Here is a 13,942-nt window from a genome sequence, read left to right as displayed (position 1 = left end):
GGGAAGCAGCAGACAGGAAACATGGCGGTAACAAGGTTTCAGGACAGAGATCCTCGACCAAGGACCAGACACACAGAAGTTGTTTGGCCAAGGCGGTCAGAGGTGATGGGACCATCTTGGCTGCAGAAGGGTATGAAAACCAGGGCTTTACTAATTGCTAGCCAGACAGCACAACCTGGGGAGGAGATCTACACGTCACCCTGGCTATCTGGTTATGTTTTCTGTGCAATATTCTCTGCCCACAGGCAGCCAGCAGCCCTTTGGCCTTGTCCCCAAGTCAACCAACCTTTTTGTGAGCTGTTTTGAATGAGCAAGGGAGAAGATGACTAGTGTGACACTGTGGAAAGCCAACCATCTCTAACTTAATTTGTTAGGCTGTGTGATGCAGATTGCCAGAGATCACTACGCTGAGCTTTGCATCAGATCAAATGATGCTCTCCCCTTCTTCCCAGATCACTGGGGTCTGGGTCAGGAGCTTTCCAGAGTGAGTGCAGACAGAGGGGATGTAGTTTGGGTACCCACCTCATGGTGTTCTCTAAAGGGATAGGTTTGAATAAGTCACTGGATCGTTCTTCACTAGCTCAGCGCCTTCCAGGGTCTCTCAGTTTGCATGCCCAGCAAGCCAAATGCCAAGCAGAGGTGGGAGGCCTCGCTGAAATGTTCTGAAGGAGGAGGGAAGAGCAGAGGAGGAAGGGAGAAGGTTGTCTCCGCTGCGATGCACAGCAGCTGCTTCATGCCAGACATTTGCACAGATTCAGAGGTCAGCTCTGAAACACAGATGTGTGAGAAAGAGAGGGTGAGTGAGGGGGAGAGTCATACATGCAGTTATTTATTCAGTGTCTCCGAAATCTCCTGTGGACTTGGAGCTGGGCCTCTGGAAGAGGCGTATTCACCAGCTCTGCTTTGTTTCCAGAATTCATTCAGGCTGCAAATGCCGTGAAAATAACCGTCTTTTGCTGTAACGCAGCCACACTTCAGCTATGAAGCAGGGTCCAGATTTCTGAAATGCTCTGTGAGGAGGAGGAGGTTTTCAGTTCCTGAGCCATGCTCTGCCCCCAAGTTTTGGGACCTTGTTTCTCACTGAAGTAGCAGAGGCACACACTGCTCTGCCCCAAGGTCAGGATCGGGGTCCCCCAGGAAGGTTCCCCTCCAGGGACATCCTTTGTGGATGCTGGATGCTTTCAAGACATCTTTTTCCTCCCAGGTTCCTGGCTGATGATGGGCACTACTCTTTTCAGCTGTGCACCAGGTTAAACAAGATTACTCGCTGATAACTAGTACTGTGCCTCTGATTTGTCTTGCACCACCAGCAAATTGCAACGCTTGTCCTTTCCCCCCACCACACGGATTTTCTGAAATATTCTGAGATGCAGCTTTGGGTACAACCAGCCACCAAAGGAAACTGTCCCACTGTTAACCTTTGAGATAGGCTGAGTGATGAGTATGATTAATCAGAATAAATGACAGCAAAAATGATATTTACTGGGATTTCATTCACCCAAGGGAAGGCACGGTACAGTATGACACACTGGGTCAGCTCTCATGCCAGTGTCAGTCAGTGCAGCTCTGGAGGGGTTATCAGATTTGTACCACATAGCTTCACACCAGGCTTTGCCTTTCCCTTAAATTCTTCTCTTCCAGAAAGCTATTCCTTTATGGGAAAAAAAAAAAAAAAAAAATTTAGAAGTCCCTTAATTAATGTCTAGGCATCTTCAAAGGATCAGAGCCAGAATTTACGCTGGGATGGTGAGATGGTCAGAGAGATGGGGACCTGAGTTCAACTCCAGTGCAACCCCACAACAGGCAGGGCAGGAGCGGTTCTGCCGGTACTTTTGCAAGCACCAATCCTGGCTGCTGGTGAGAAACAAATAATTAAGGGTGATCTATATCTGCATGATGAAAATTACGAGCTTGCAGAGACAAACAAGACTGTAGGAAGAGCCCCTTTCCTTTCCAGCAAGGTAACAAATTCATTCGGCTCCGTGGCTGTTGCAAGCACAGTCACAAGTGTGCTTGTTGAGCGCAGCCTGTGTGCCTGGTGACAGTGACATATGGGAGACAATTAAATAACTGCTGTCAAGTCCAGGTTAGTGAGAAAACAGATCCCCTTATGACTGGATTTATACCATGTGTCCGGTGCAGAGGTAGACACACAACCCAGGGGTTAGACTTGAGACACGCTGACTTCCCGCCCGGTTTACAAGCTGCTTCTTTGCATCTGCCTATGGATTGCACTGTCCTGTGAAACCCCACCCTGTCCTGTAAAACAGAGTCACAGAAGCGTAGTGGTTGGAAAAGACCTTTAAGATCATCAAGTCCAACCATAAACCCACCACTGCCAATTCCATCTCTAAACCATGTCCCTCAGCACCTCATCTACCCGTCTGATAAATCCCACCAGGGAAGGGGACTCCACCACTGCCCTGGGGAGCCTGTTCCAATGCTTGACTGCCCTTTTCATTAAGTTTTTCCTCAGATCCAATCTAAACCTGCCCTGGCACAACCTGAGGCCATTTCCTCTTGTCCTGTCACTTGTTCCTTGGTTGAACAGACCCACCCCCACTTCTCTCCACCCTCCTTTCAGGAAGCTGGACAGGAAGCTCCCCTCAGCCTCCTTTTCTCCAGGCTCAACAACCCCACTTCCCTCAGCCAGGAACTCAGCACACTCGTGCTCCAGACCCTTCCCCAGCTCCGTTGCCCTTCTCTGGACACGCTCCAGCACCTCAAAACCCCACCCTGTCCTATAAAACCCCACCCTGCCCTGACTCCATTCCCCGACTGGTGTGGAGGTTTGTTCTTTAACAAAGGGGTTGCTGGTCTTTAGTTTGATGACCAAAGCTCAGATGTATAATTTACCATCCCAGGTTTTCTGAGCTCAGCTGTTTCCCCAAGCCCAGCCCAGTCATCTCCAGTTCTTCCACTGTCAGTGGGACACATTGAGCATTCAAAGTGACACAGAGCTGAACAAATCCCACTCTTGGTGAGAAACAACCCAAAGGCAATCAGCTCACGGGTTAGGCTTTGACCTGCTATGGAGAATGCCAGGTGGGAAGTGGCAGCAGGACACATGGGAAAGTTGCGGGGATGGGCTGGGATGGTCCTACCGGATAAGAAGGAGACCAGCCCAGCCCAGTGCCCAGCTCCCAGCCAGCTTGTACTGAGGGATGGGAGACAGAGCAGCTGGGGAAGAGGAGAGGCAGCAATGGAGGAAGCAGTTCTGCACCATTTTGTGGCTCCTTCCCGCAATCCCAAGGACAGAGCGCTGCCTATTTTTAGCTCCTGAGGTAGCTGAGATACCCCTGTGATATTCATTAACGAAAAGCCCGTCAGATGGGAACTGTGAGGTGGGGAGGGGGGGGCTTGTTGGTCTGTTTTGTTTTTTTCTTTATTTAATTGCTGGCTTGAGTAGAGAGGCAGAGCGTGGCAGGAGGCTCAGCTCCTCTCACCTCGGGAAAAGCGGGAGCGCCAGACCCGGGGGAGGTGGGAAGGGAAAAGTCAATCAGGCAGTATTTAAAAATCTACCTGCTGGGCCCAGGGGGGGCTGGAGATTTTAATGTCATTCCCAGCTTGAGATGCAGCCTGGAGAGTGAGAAAAGAAAGGGGTATCTTCTCTTCTTGGATCCTTAATTGCTCGTTAAATCATCTAATGCCTGAACTCCTGGATGGCCCCATGCTCCTTGGCAGAGGGGCTTCATCCTTGGCAGGGGGAGGAGTATTTTTAAAACTACTCGATTCACCTGCTTTTTCTGGGTCTATAAAATTGAGAGTTCAATGGTTCACTCTGCAAAATAAAACTTCAGTCTGGAATATTTTTATTACCAATCACCGGGAGCAATAAACTCTCCTATGAGCCTTTCCCCTGCTCCAGCCTGTCAACTCTCAAGCTGCCCTGCAGGCAACTGCCTCTCCCATCCCCAGAAGGGACCTCTGGTGACTGCAGAGGAGCATGGACCAAAATAATCCCCTACCCTACGAGCTCAGCCCTGCTTCTGGCCCAAACAAACCTGGTAACCACAGATAACCACAGCCAGAGATGCCTGTCCCTGGTCACTCCTGTTCTGCCCTGTCATGGCTGTTCATCTGTGTCTTCTGCTCAAACCCTCTTGTGTTGGGTCTTAAATCACAGGGGACTGCCACAAGTGGAAAAGGAGAGGCAGCTGTTTCCCAGCACAGAAAATGTGACGACCGTGCCGTTCCCTCCGATGCTTTGCAGAAATCAACCTGCAGTTAAATCTCCAAAGCTCAGAAGAAGCCCAGACCCTGCTCCTAACAGCTGAAGAGCTTCAAATGTGCTTTGTCCTCTAGACAGATGGACAGATCTGTGACTTACACCTATAATTCCTCCCCCAAGTAGTCAAGATAACATACGAAAGCCCTCTTTCCTCCCTGACTGAAAGCGTGGATGCTTTTTCTGCACCACCCATGCACAACTAATGGGGCCGTGGCAGAGCACAGCCCCAAGCAGACTGACCATTAGCAGGTTTTGTGTTATTTAGAATCTGTGAAAAGAGCAGAATTCCAGCTCCAGCAGGGCAGGCAAACGGTACTGATGATTTATGAATATTCACTGAGCTCACAAAGCACTCCGGGCCAGAAAACAAGCTTTTGAAATTAACTGAACTCTTCAAGGTTCTTCGGTTGTCTTGGCTCGGAGGTGTGAGTCACCAATACTATTTCTCCAAAACGAGCAGTGTCTGTACAGAGGGCTGGGAGGATTCCTGGGCACTGAAACACAAAGTTAAGTGTTTTGCAAGAAAGAACATAGAGTCTTCAAAGTATAGAGACTCCACCCCATTAAGTTTTATGGTGGTGGGTGTCTCCATACAGTACGAAGACTTCTTCAGCCCCTGGGTGTTCAGGGAACTTGAGGCTCTTTCTCTGAGTGTTGAAATCTCCAGCAGGTTCATTCTCCAGTTTGGTGCCCTATGATTTTTCAACAATTTCAGTGTTCAATAAAGAGAGGCTGCAGAGGAGTTTTGATCCAGGCCATGCAGACCATGTCATGCACCTTGTCATTCCCACCCATGCAATTAAGTTATTGCAGTGCTCTTCAACATTGGTGCTCCTCCACTTCTAGTTGTACCCATGACCCAAGAAATAATCTGCTGGCTCTAGCACAAAACCTGCAACACCTTGTCCCCAGTGCTCAGACACTACCCAGGGAGAGCAACCCATTCAGCAGTTGGGCTGTTCCCATCGTAGCTGCTCAGTCTGAGTGTCAGCAGCAGCACCTGGCAGGGCAGAGGAGCAGGACAGAGGAGCAGGACAGAGCCTGTTGTAGCCAGGAAGGATGCAGGAGCTCCCACAGCAGGAGATGCACAGGCTCCCCTGGAGCTGCACACCCAACTGTGTGTGGCTTTGTGCTGATGAGATGGGTCGCTGTGATGTCTGTGGGACAGTGACAGCAAAGCATGGGTGCTGCCCACACTCCCCTTTGCGAAACTCGTGTTTCTGGTCAATGTTTGCTGATTTAGACCAAACAGCACCTCTCCTATGAGGACAGGCTGAGAGAGTTGGGGCTGTTCAGCCTGGAGAAGAGAAGGCTCTGGGGAGACCTTCTAGCGGCCTCCCAGTACCTGAAGGGGCTACAAGAAAGCTGGGGAAGGACTTTTCATAAGGGCAGTTAATGACAAAACAAGGGGAAATGGGTTTAAGCTGAAAGAGGGGAGGTTTAGGTGAGAAGTTAGGAAGAGTGTCTTTGGTGTGAGGGTGGTGAGACACGGGCCCGGGTTGGCCAGAGAAGCCGTGGCTGCTCCTCCCTGGAAGTGTTGAAGGCCAGGTTGGATGAGGCTTTGAGCAACCTGGTCTAGTGGAAGGTGTCCCTGCTGATGGCAGGGGGGGTGGAACTGGATGATCTTTAAGGTCCCTTCCAACCCAAACCATTCTATGATTCTATTGATTCTATGAAGGTGAAGGCTTCTACCTGTGTTTGTCCAAGAATAGATTCGATCTAGCAGACAAGAGACAAGGTAATAAAATGAGGAGGTTATCTTCACTACTGTCCTGGTTTTGCTAGGATAGAGTTAAACCACCACAACTAGTTTGCTGTAAGCACACAAGGAATAAGAGTTCCTCTTTTCCAGTTAATTATAGCGATAATAATTGATTTTGTTTCAGCTGGTAGAAATATGAGACTTTTCCAACATTTTCAAAGCAATGAAAGAAAAATTGTGCAGATTAACCAACAACCGTGGGGTTTCAGGAGTCTGGAGGGGGTGTGCGTGGGAGATCCACTTAGAGGAGATCATGAATTGGGGTGTCCTGCTTCACAGATGGGTGAAGCACCAGCCACTGTGGACTATTACAATAGGGCTGAACTCAGCTTTTCCAAGGCTGTCTAGACATTCCCATCCTAAATCTGAGACATCCTCCGGACATAAGTTGTGTCAGAACACTTTCCTCCAGGAAAAGTTGCTTTTCCAGCAAATCATATTTTTCTCACCAGAAAGAAAAGATTCCATCTGCAAACGGCCAGCTGGCCCTGCCCTTGCTGCCATACTCCTGAACCACGGGAGGTTCCTCTCCCTCTGAGTCACAAAGCACAGCAGCCAGCCAAGGTGGCCTGTGTTAATAGGAATTAGTCCCTGTAGCAGGGGCTCAGAGCAAAGAACCAGAATTGAGGAAAAGCAGTAAACCAGCATCTGAAAAAAAAATGTTTCTGGGGGTTTTCTGCTGTCCTTTCTGATACAAACAGCCCCTACTTCAGCGAGGTTCCACTTGGTATCACTGCAGGATACGCGTCACTTTGCTAACAACTGAAAATATCCTTGTACATGTATGAATTTCCTTCTGTTCCCAAGAAGCTCCACACAAATGTGGTACCAACTGGTTTGTCTGCTGAATAGAAATATTTGTTGACATGAGGTGGATTGCACGAATAACCTCTTTCCTTGTGACTTCCTTGCTCCATCCTCCTTTTGACCTTTCTGCTGGATCATGCGGTGTGGATCCTAAAGCCCCAGCCCCAGAAACCCTCTTTACTCCTGATGGTTTGGTGAACTGTTTCAGAAATCTCTAGCTCCCCTTTCTGCCTTGAGCATCTATGTGACCTCTTGTTTCTTTCCTCTGCAGGCTGATGCCAAGATGGTCTGTGATGTTGTAAGTCGGATGGAGGACACAGAGCCCTTCTCTCCAGAGCTGCTGTCAGCTATGATGAGACTCTGGGCAGACTCTGGGATCCAAGAATGCTTCAACCGGTCCCGGGAATATCAACTTAATGACTCGGCCCAGTAGTGAGTATCCCTGTCCAGTCCTTTGTGTTAAGAAGCTGCAGCTGGGCTTGTGAAAGTTTTAACTGAAGTCAGTGACCTCATAGCAGCAGATCTGAACACAGGTCTGCGTACAGACTGGGATGTGTGTTGTGTCACAGGCTGCTGCAAGGAGAAAGGATCAGGCAGGACATTCGTGTCCCCTCTGGCCAGTTTGGGGTCAGGTCCATGACTCTTAGGTCAGGTTCAAAAACTCCTCCCACACAGCTCAAGGTTGGTTTCTACAAACATGGGTCTAGTGAGCAGAGGCAGAACAACCCATGGACGTGTCTGGTGGCTTCTTCATTTGTCTGATAGATAACAGAAGGGTGTGAACACCTGCTTTGTAGGGCAGTACAACTCTTGGCTTTGCTTTTCTGATAGTCATACACTGTACTGGTAGGCAGCTGGGTTACAGCCAAGGTAAGGGACATTTCTCCTCTTACAGTGGCATTGCGTTACTCTCATAGGACAGTCGGTGGCATGTCTACCATTAGGGACCACATGCAGATTTTTTTTAATGGTGATTGTCTGAGTCCATTGTTTTGGTTCATCCCATCATAAGGACAGGACATCCACCCATAACTGACTGCTCTGGCTCTGAAGAAACGCTGAGTGCTTCCTCAGCTTCAGTTCACACCCATTCCTAATGATAATTCATCCAATCTGTTTCCCTCCACCTAGGCAAGGCGGCTGAAGCTTTTCATCCCATAATTTCAATGGCAGCAGCTGTTGCAGTCAGACAAACTGTCCCCTGGCCCTGTACGGTGTCTTGGGCAGTAGTCAGTAAAATATGATTAAGTATAAGCATTAGGAACAAGCAAACACAGAGTGATCATTTCCCCCATTCTACCCTCAGACCTTTTGGTAGCCAGAGACATAGAGGCTTCTCCAAAGGGTGACAGGAGAATGGGACATCCATGCTTTTGGCTTTCACAGTATCTTGTGTCAACAAGTTCACCAGCTGACTCATGCACTTCTGGAGTTATTGTGTGTTTGGATTGTCTGGCATCTCTGCTCAGGGTTTTCCTGGTTGTCTATCAAAACACAGACCCAAGCACCGGCGTGGCTGATGGTTTTGTTCCTTGTGGTGGGTCTAATCGTCCCCAGTCTGCACCAGTTCCTCCCACATCCAAGCTGGTGGGGCAGTTAGGGAGTGCAGGATTATTTCTGCTCTTGTGGTGCTGCAGCAGAAGGCAAGTGATGACACATCACTTGGCATTGACCAAAAACCAAATGGGAAACCTGCAGATGTGTGGTTGGTGTCCCAGCATCCTATCCAACCATTTCTCACTGCGAACGACTACATCTCAGTGACGATCCTGACATTATGCTGCCTTTTAGTCACTACTGGGTGGACATCTATGTTTAATCTAGATTTCACTGCATACACTAATCTATATTTCAGTACTCTAAAGAAAATAAAGGAGAAGGAAAAAACAGGAGGTCCTGTAACAGCAAAATCCACCTTCTTTTGCCAGCAATTTTTTTTCCCAAAAGTTTGATGGCATAAACATACCTTTAGAGATATAAATGCTAGAAAATGCCAGTCCTAATTGCATTACAACCTTGTGGAAAATTCTTCAATTGTTTTAGAGCCAATTACCTTGAGGAAAGCATTTTGATTTTCCTTCCATGCAAGATAGCAGTTGAAAATAATAAACGTAGCCCTCCCAATGTGACCAGCTGCTGAGCAATTCATCAGCAAGAGCTCTGACACCACAAGCAGTTTCCAGACATCAGCTGAAGAAGCTCTGTGCGGTGGTATTCACAGCAATCTCAATGTGCGGTTGCAGCCCAGCAAAATGAGTTTCGCTGTCTTTAACAAAATCTCTTGCATCCGGAGGAGGATGTAGGTTCCTCCTTGGCAGGAGAAGGCTGTGCTGTCTCTCTCTGGAGCCACGCTGGGAGTCGTGCTGTGGCTGGACATTTGTTTTCTCTGGGCTAGGTCAGATGGTGAAGCTGAAGATAACAAAGTCCTTCACATTTACAGACCTGCTGCCATTCAGGAGCCTCTGGAGGTTCCGTCACCAGGAGCAGAGATGCTGTCACAGGGCAGGGCACTGTAACATGTCCTGCTGCACCTCCAGGCCCTGGTGCCATCACACCAGATGGTGATGCAAGTGAGAGCTCGGTTGGCACTTATTCACACCCAGTGAAGGGAGGCATATTTTTCATTTAATCCTTCGGTGCTTTGGGGTTGTTTTCTTCTGCATGAGCGGAAGATTGGAGACAGTTCCCTATTTTTCCCTCCCCTGGGAAAAGGCTTATCTTTATTGACACTGATACTGGATTTAAAACACTAGCAACTACAAAATGTGTTTTCATTAGGGCTGAGAAAAATAAATTCCAGACAAGAACTGTATCTGAATTTCCCCAAAGTTTGAAATACAGTGACGGGCAGTGAGCTGGACTAGCATTGCTCTTCTTTCGGGCTTCTCTTGGTGCTGAGCCATAGGGACTGGTGTTTTGCTGACAGGAGGGAAGTTTGCTGCAGGAGTCAGAGATCACAATCCACGGCTGCTCCACACATGTTGCAAAGCCTGAAGGCACCGAGCAACCAGGTCCTGTTTTGACCGGCACAGGTTGGACCTACAGGAATGGTCCAAGCACTTCCCTTCACCCTAGAACCCACCCACTGAATGCCCTGAATGCTTTTCAGAAGCCCCTCTCCACTGCTTGGTTATTTCTGAGAAACCACTACTGGAGCTCCGAGTCAATGCTGCCGTTGTCCTACATTGCTCTTCCAGTGCTTTACCTTGAGCTTTTTAAATGGCTCCAACAACAAACCTTCTGTTACAGCCCCTGGGAGACCAAGCCACAGGCTAATCGGCAGCCTGCGAGAGCTAACAGCGTGGCTCTTATTAGTCTATCATTAATTTCACCAAAAATAGATTTAATATTTTGTATTAGCCTAAACAAGAAGTGAGTAATAGTTCTTCTGTCAAAGATGAGCAGGAGCACATTGCTTTCCACTCTTTTGGCTCTAAAGTCAGCCCATCCTTAGCAAGGATTTCATAGCTCCTGCAAAGGAACAGTTGAACACAGCGCTTGTAAAAGAAAAACCTGAGTGAGGAAGCGGGGAGTTTCTGTAAGGGGTCTCGTGTGTCTTGGACAGCAAAAACTAAAACCATAAGGACAGCAAGAGAAGGGAAGAGAGCAGTTGGTTTCATCTTTTTTCATTATTGCATTTTCTCATCATTCTCTAAGGCAAATTTATGGGTGGGTGGAGTTCCACATTCCTAATCTCTTGATTATGTTTTTATTCCTACTTTGTCTCCTCTTCCTTTTTTGTCTCCATGCCTAGGAGCTAAATCTACCTCTGATCACCAAAGAGTCTGGGCACTGCTGATGTCTTTTTTTTCTTCTTCAGTCAGTTTCTGTCTGTGGAAGCACATCTGTGACCCACATTTTGCTTTCAAAATCAGCAAAATAGAAGTTTCCAGCTGGTTTCCTTAATCTCCTACTTTTGTTCAGTTTTTAAAATTGTCTTGTGCTTCCTAGCCTCAAGTTTATAACTAGCCTGGTCAGTGGAGTCTAGTGCATAGGGCAAGTTTGATCTTGATCACCCAGGGATGGGGACCTGCTTTGAACGGCCTCCAAACTTCATGGGGGGAGCGGAGCAGCCAGAACATCCACACGAGCACCGGTTTTCCGTGTACATATCCAAACAGGCACAGGCCCTGCAAGATGTGTAGGCAGAGACAGTTTGCAAGTACACAGAGACAAAAAAGCCAGAAGCCATCTCAAGTTATTCTCCTCCTGCTTCCAAGTACATTGAAAGATCATTTGATAACGCCAGGGTTGTGAAACTACCGTGAAAATGTAAAATATTTTAGGCCTGCATTCAACCTCTCCATCTTCACACATAGCAGAGGTGTCGGGGCTTGGAAGCTTGTTGCCTTTGGCTCTCTCCATAGGGAGTGAATGGAGGGAGAGATGCCTCCAGAGAGGGATACAGACCTCACTGCTCAGTGGAGAAAGAGTTGCAATTGTGTCTGCTGCTCTACCACAGCCAACCGCAGCCCTGACACCTCAGCTCTGTGCCAAATACTGAGCCCAAACTGGACAACATGTTGGTCGCTCCATCTTCAAGAACTCCTCTGGCAGTGCCTTATAGAAAAGTAGCACCCAACTCAGAATAAAATACTGCAGTGCCTTCCTTCTCACCCTGTCTCATGTGTGGGATGGTTTTCTCATCTCTTTTCCTTGCAAAAGAATTGTCTTTGCATGATGGTATCACCTTTTCTACTGATATTTACTGCATCCCACATGCCAACACACACTTTGCATCGAGAAAACAGAGCCAGATGTTGTTGTGATGTGGTGAATGGCTTCCAGACTGAGCCCCAGCAAAGCAGCTTTGGAACAGGCTGCCCAGAGAGGCTGTAAAATCTCCATCCTTGGAAATCTTCAACACTGAGCCACCCGAGCTAACTTTTATACTGAAGTTAACTTTGAAGTTGGCCCCGCTCGAACAAGGTGATGGTCCAAATGAACTCTAGAACTCTAGAGGTCCAATCCAAGGCACTAGAGACACTTTTGGGTTTGTCTTTTGTGGTTTTTTTTCCCTTGGTCTTTCTCTCATGACACCAGCATGGCAAACGTTTAGACCACAAGACTTGTGGGACGTGGGCATTGTGCACAACTGTCAGGACATGGGCTGTTTTAATGAGCTGTAATTGTTGATGGCTCTCTCAGAGTGAAGAAAGAAAATTATAGGTCAAGGTTTTGTATTAATATTCCCATCAGGTGTGTAGATTCCACTGTCTTGTCACAGCTTTTGCATTAGAATATGGTTTTCCGTGCGCCCGTCTCACTCGTGCCTGTCACTTGCCCTCGCTTGTACTTAATTGGAGAGAGTAGTGGCGTAAATGGAACAATCCAATTAATTGGGATGACTTTTGTTGTGCTGTTTATTGAACAACCCACCTTTGCATCTTGGAGCCTGAGAGCCAATAAAGCAGATAGGGAAAACACATCACCAGCGGAGATGTAGATACATTTGTCTAAATTTATGGTTTCATTTACCTCTGTAAGTAAATATGCCCACCAGTTTTGAATAATTAAGTTCCCACTATGATAAGCAAAACAAAAAAAGCTCCTAAAGGTCAGAGCTGTTGACTGGAATCACCAGCCTGGTGGAGTTCCCACAAATGAGATGCAAATAGATTTCCAGGGAGGAGCAGCTCTGTGATGTCTGCTGGTGCCAGGTCTGGAGTAGGGCTGTTTCTGGTAAGTGTGAGCTTGGGGAGACAGGGGCAGGCTGAACGTCAGCCCGTTAGAGTCTAGCAGGGCTTGGGCTTGGTAGAGGTCTTAGGCTTCATTATTATCTTCAGAAATTAAGGAATCACTGTAGTTACATGGCTACACCGAGGGCTGAGTGTGAGCTGGAGGAAGGGCACAACAGGAAAGATGTCTTTGAAATCAGCCAGATGTTTTCCAGCATCTCACCCTCGGACTTCATCTACTTGGAGACCAAATTTTGGTGAAATTGGGTTCAGTCTCTCCAGGGGCTGCCTCTGTCAGCCCAAAGCAGGGTGGAGACTACATCATGGCATCTTGAAGGTGGGTGTTAAGCAACACTTACCTTCCTATCCCACCAAACACTGCCAGGAGAGTGTTGAGGACTGAACTTCCTCACCAGAAAACTCACTTACAAGCAGGAGCAGAGGTCTGCAGGACTCTGCATAACACAGCTCCATCATACAACCCCTCCCAGACATGGGTGCAGAGGACAGCTCCACCAGACCCGCTCTCTCCTGGGGTACAGCCTCTCTGCAGAGGAGAGGTCACTCAGAAGCTTAGTCCCAGAGCTGGGCTCTTCCCTTTACCCTTTCCAAGCCATACTTGCAAGTCATCGGGGAAAGGGGAAACTGTCTCCAAAGACATTACCTGGCTGGAGCTCATGCAAACTCTAAAGAAAATGAAGGAGAAGGAAAAGCAGGAGGTCCTGTCCCTTGTGAACACCGGGTTTCTGAAGGACGAGATCCCCTCTTGGTCTGTGTGAAGGTATCTGAGATGCCATCACCCCCCCTACTTAACTTCTTCCATGAAGAGAAGAAGCTACAGAGCTGGGATTTAAAGTGGAGCTTTAGCCAGGAAAGCATTCACCAGCTGAACCAGAGCTCCAACATTTTGCTCGCTGCCTTTCTATCTGAAATAGCAAACTCTGCAGCCAGCCCCACCAGAAACTCATCCAAGATCCCTCTTTAGATATGGATCTTACAGGACAAAACCTGGTGGCATAGTGTTGTCACATCCCCCTCCTAATCTTCCTTTAACCCCCTCAAAAAATCTTTCCAAGACCTGTCTGAAGAGACCCAAGAGATAACACAAGACTGCACTGCAAGGAGGAGCTGAGAAGTTACCTGGGCAGGTCATTCCTTGAGGACAAAGGTGTAGCAGTACCTGCTGCCTCCCTGCCGTTTTTCATTGCCATGTTGCATCATAACAATGTTGTCTTTGGCCTGGGGATTAGCAAAATCTTGACATCTTGACTAAATAAATTGGTATTTAGTGACCCACGGTACCAATCAGGGCTGTCTCACTTTTGGCAAAGCTGCCACCCAAAAGGGCAGGAGCCAGGAGGTGGTTCACTGGAGGAGGGGACACTGCCCAAGTTTGGGGACAATATCTTCTCTTTTCACACTTTGCTTGGAGATGAGGAGCAGGCACCACTGATAAACACAGCA

General features: G+C 48.0%; 1 protein-coding gene across 1 annotated transcript in view; it reads left to right on the top strand.

Annotated features, from left to right (window-relative positions):
- Nucleotides 1–715: 715 nt before the first annotated feature.
- LOC104532612 (guanine nucleotide-binding protein G(o) subunit alpha) overlaps nucleotides 716–13,942 on the top strand; it is a 44,863-nt gene continuing 31,636 nt past the window's right edge. The window contains exons 1-2 of the mRNA XM_010177861.2: nucleotides 716–796; nucleotides 7,072–7,232. Coding sequence (XP_010176163.2) covers nucleotides 716–796; nucleotides 7,072–7,232 — 242 coding nt within the window. The remainder of the gene's footprint in view (nucleotides 797–7,071; nucleotides 7,233–13,942) is intronic.

This window comes from Antrostomus carolinensis, unplaced genomic scaffold, assembly GCF_000700745.2.
Source record: "Antrostomus carolinensis isolate BGI_N321 unplaced genomic scaffold, ASM70074v2 scaffold17301, whole genome shotgun sequence".
NCBI classification, from domain to species: Eukaryota; Metazoa; Chordata; class Aves; order Caprimulgiformes; family Caprimulgidae; genus Antrostomus; species Antrostomus carolinensis.
The sequence above is the reverse complement of the archived record's forward strand: the minus strand, read 5'-3'. Positions and strand labels throughout refer to the sequence as shown.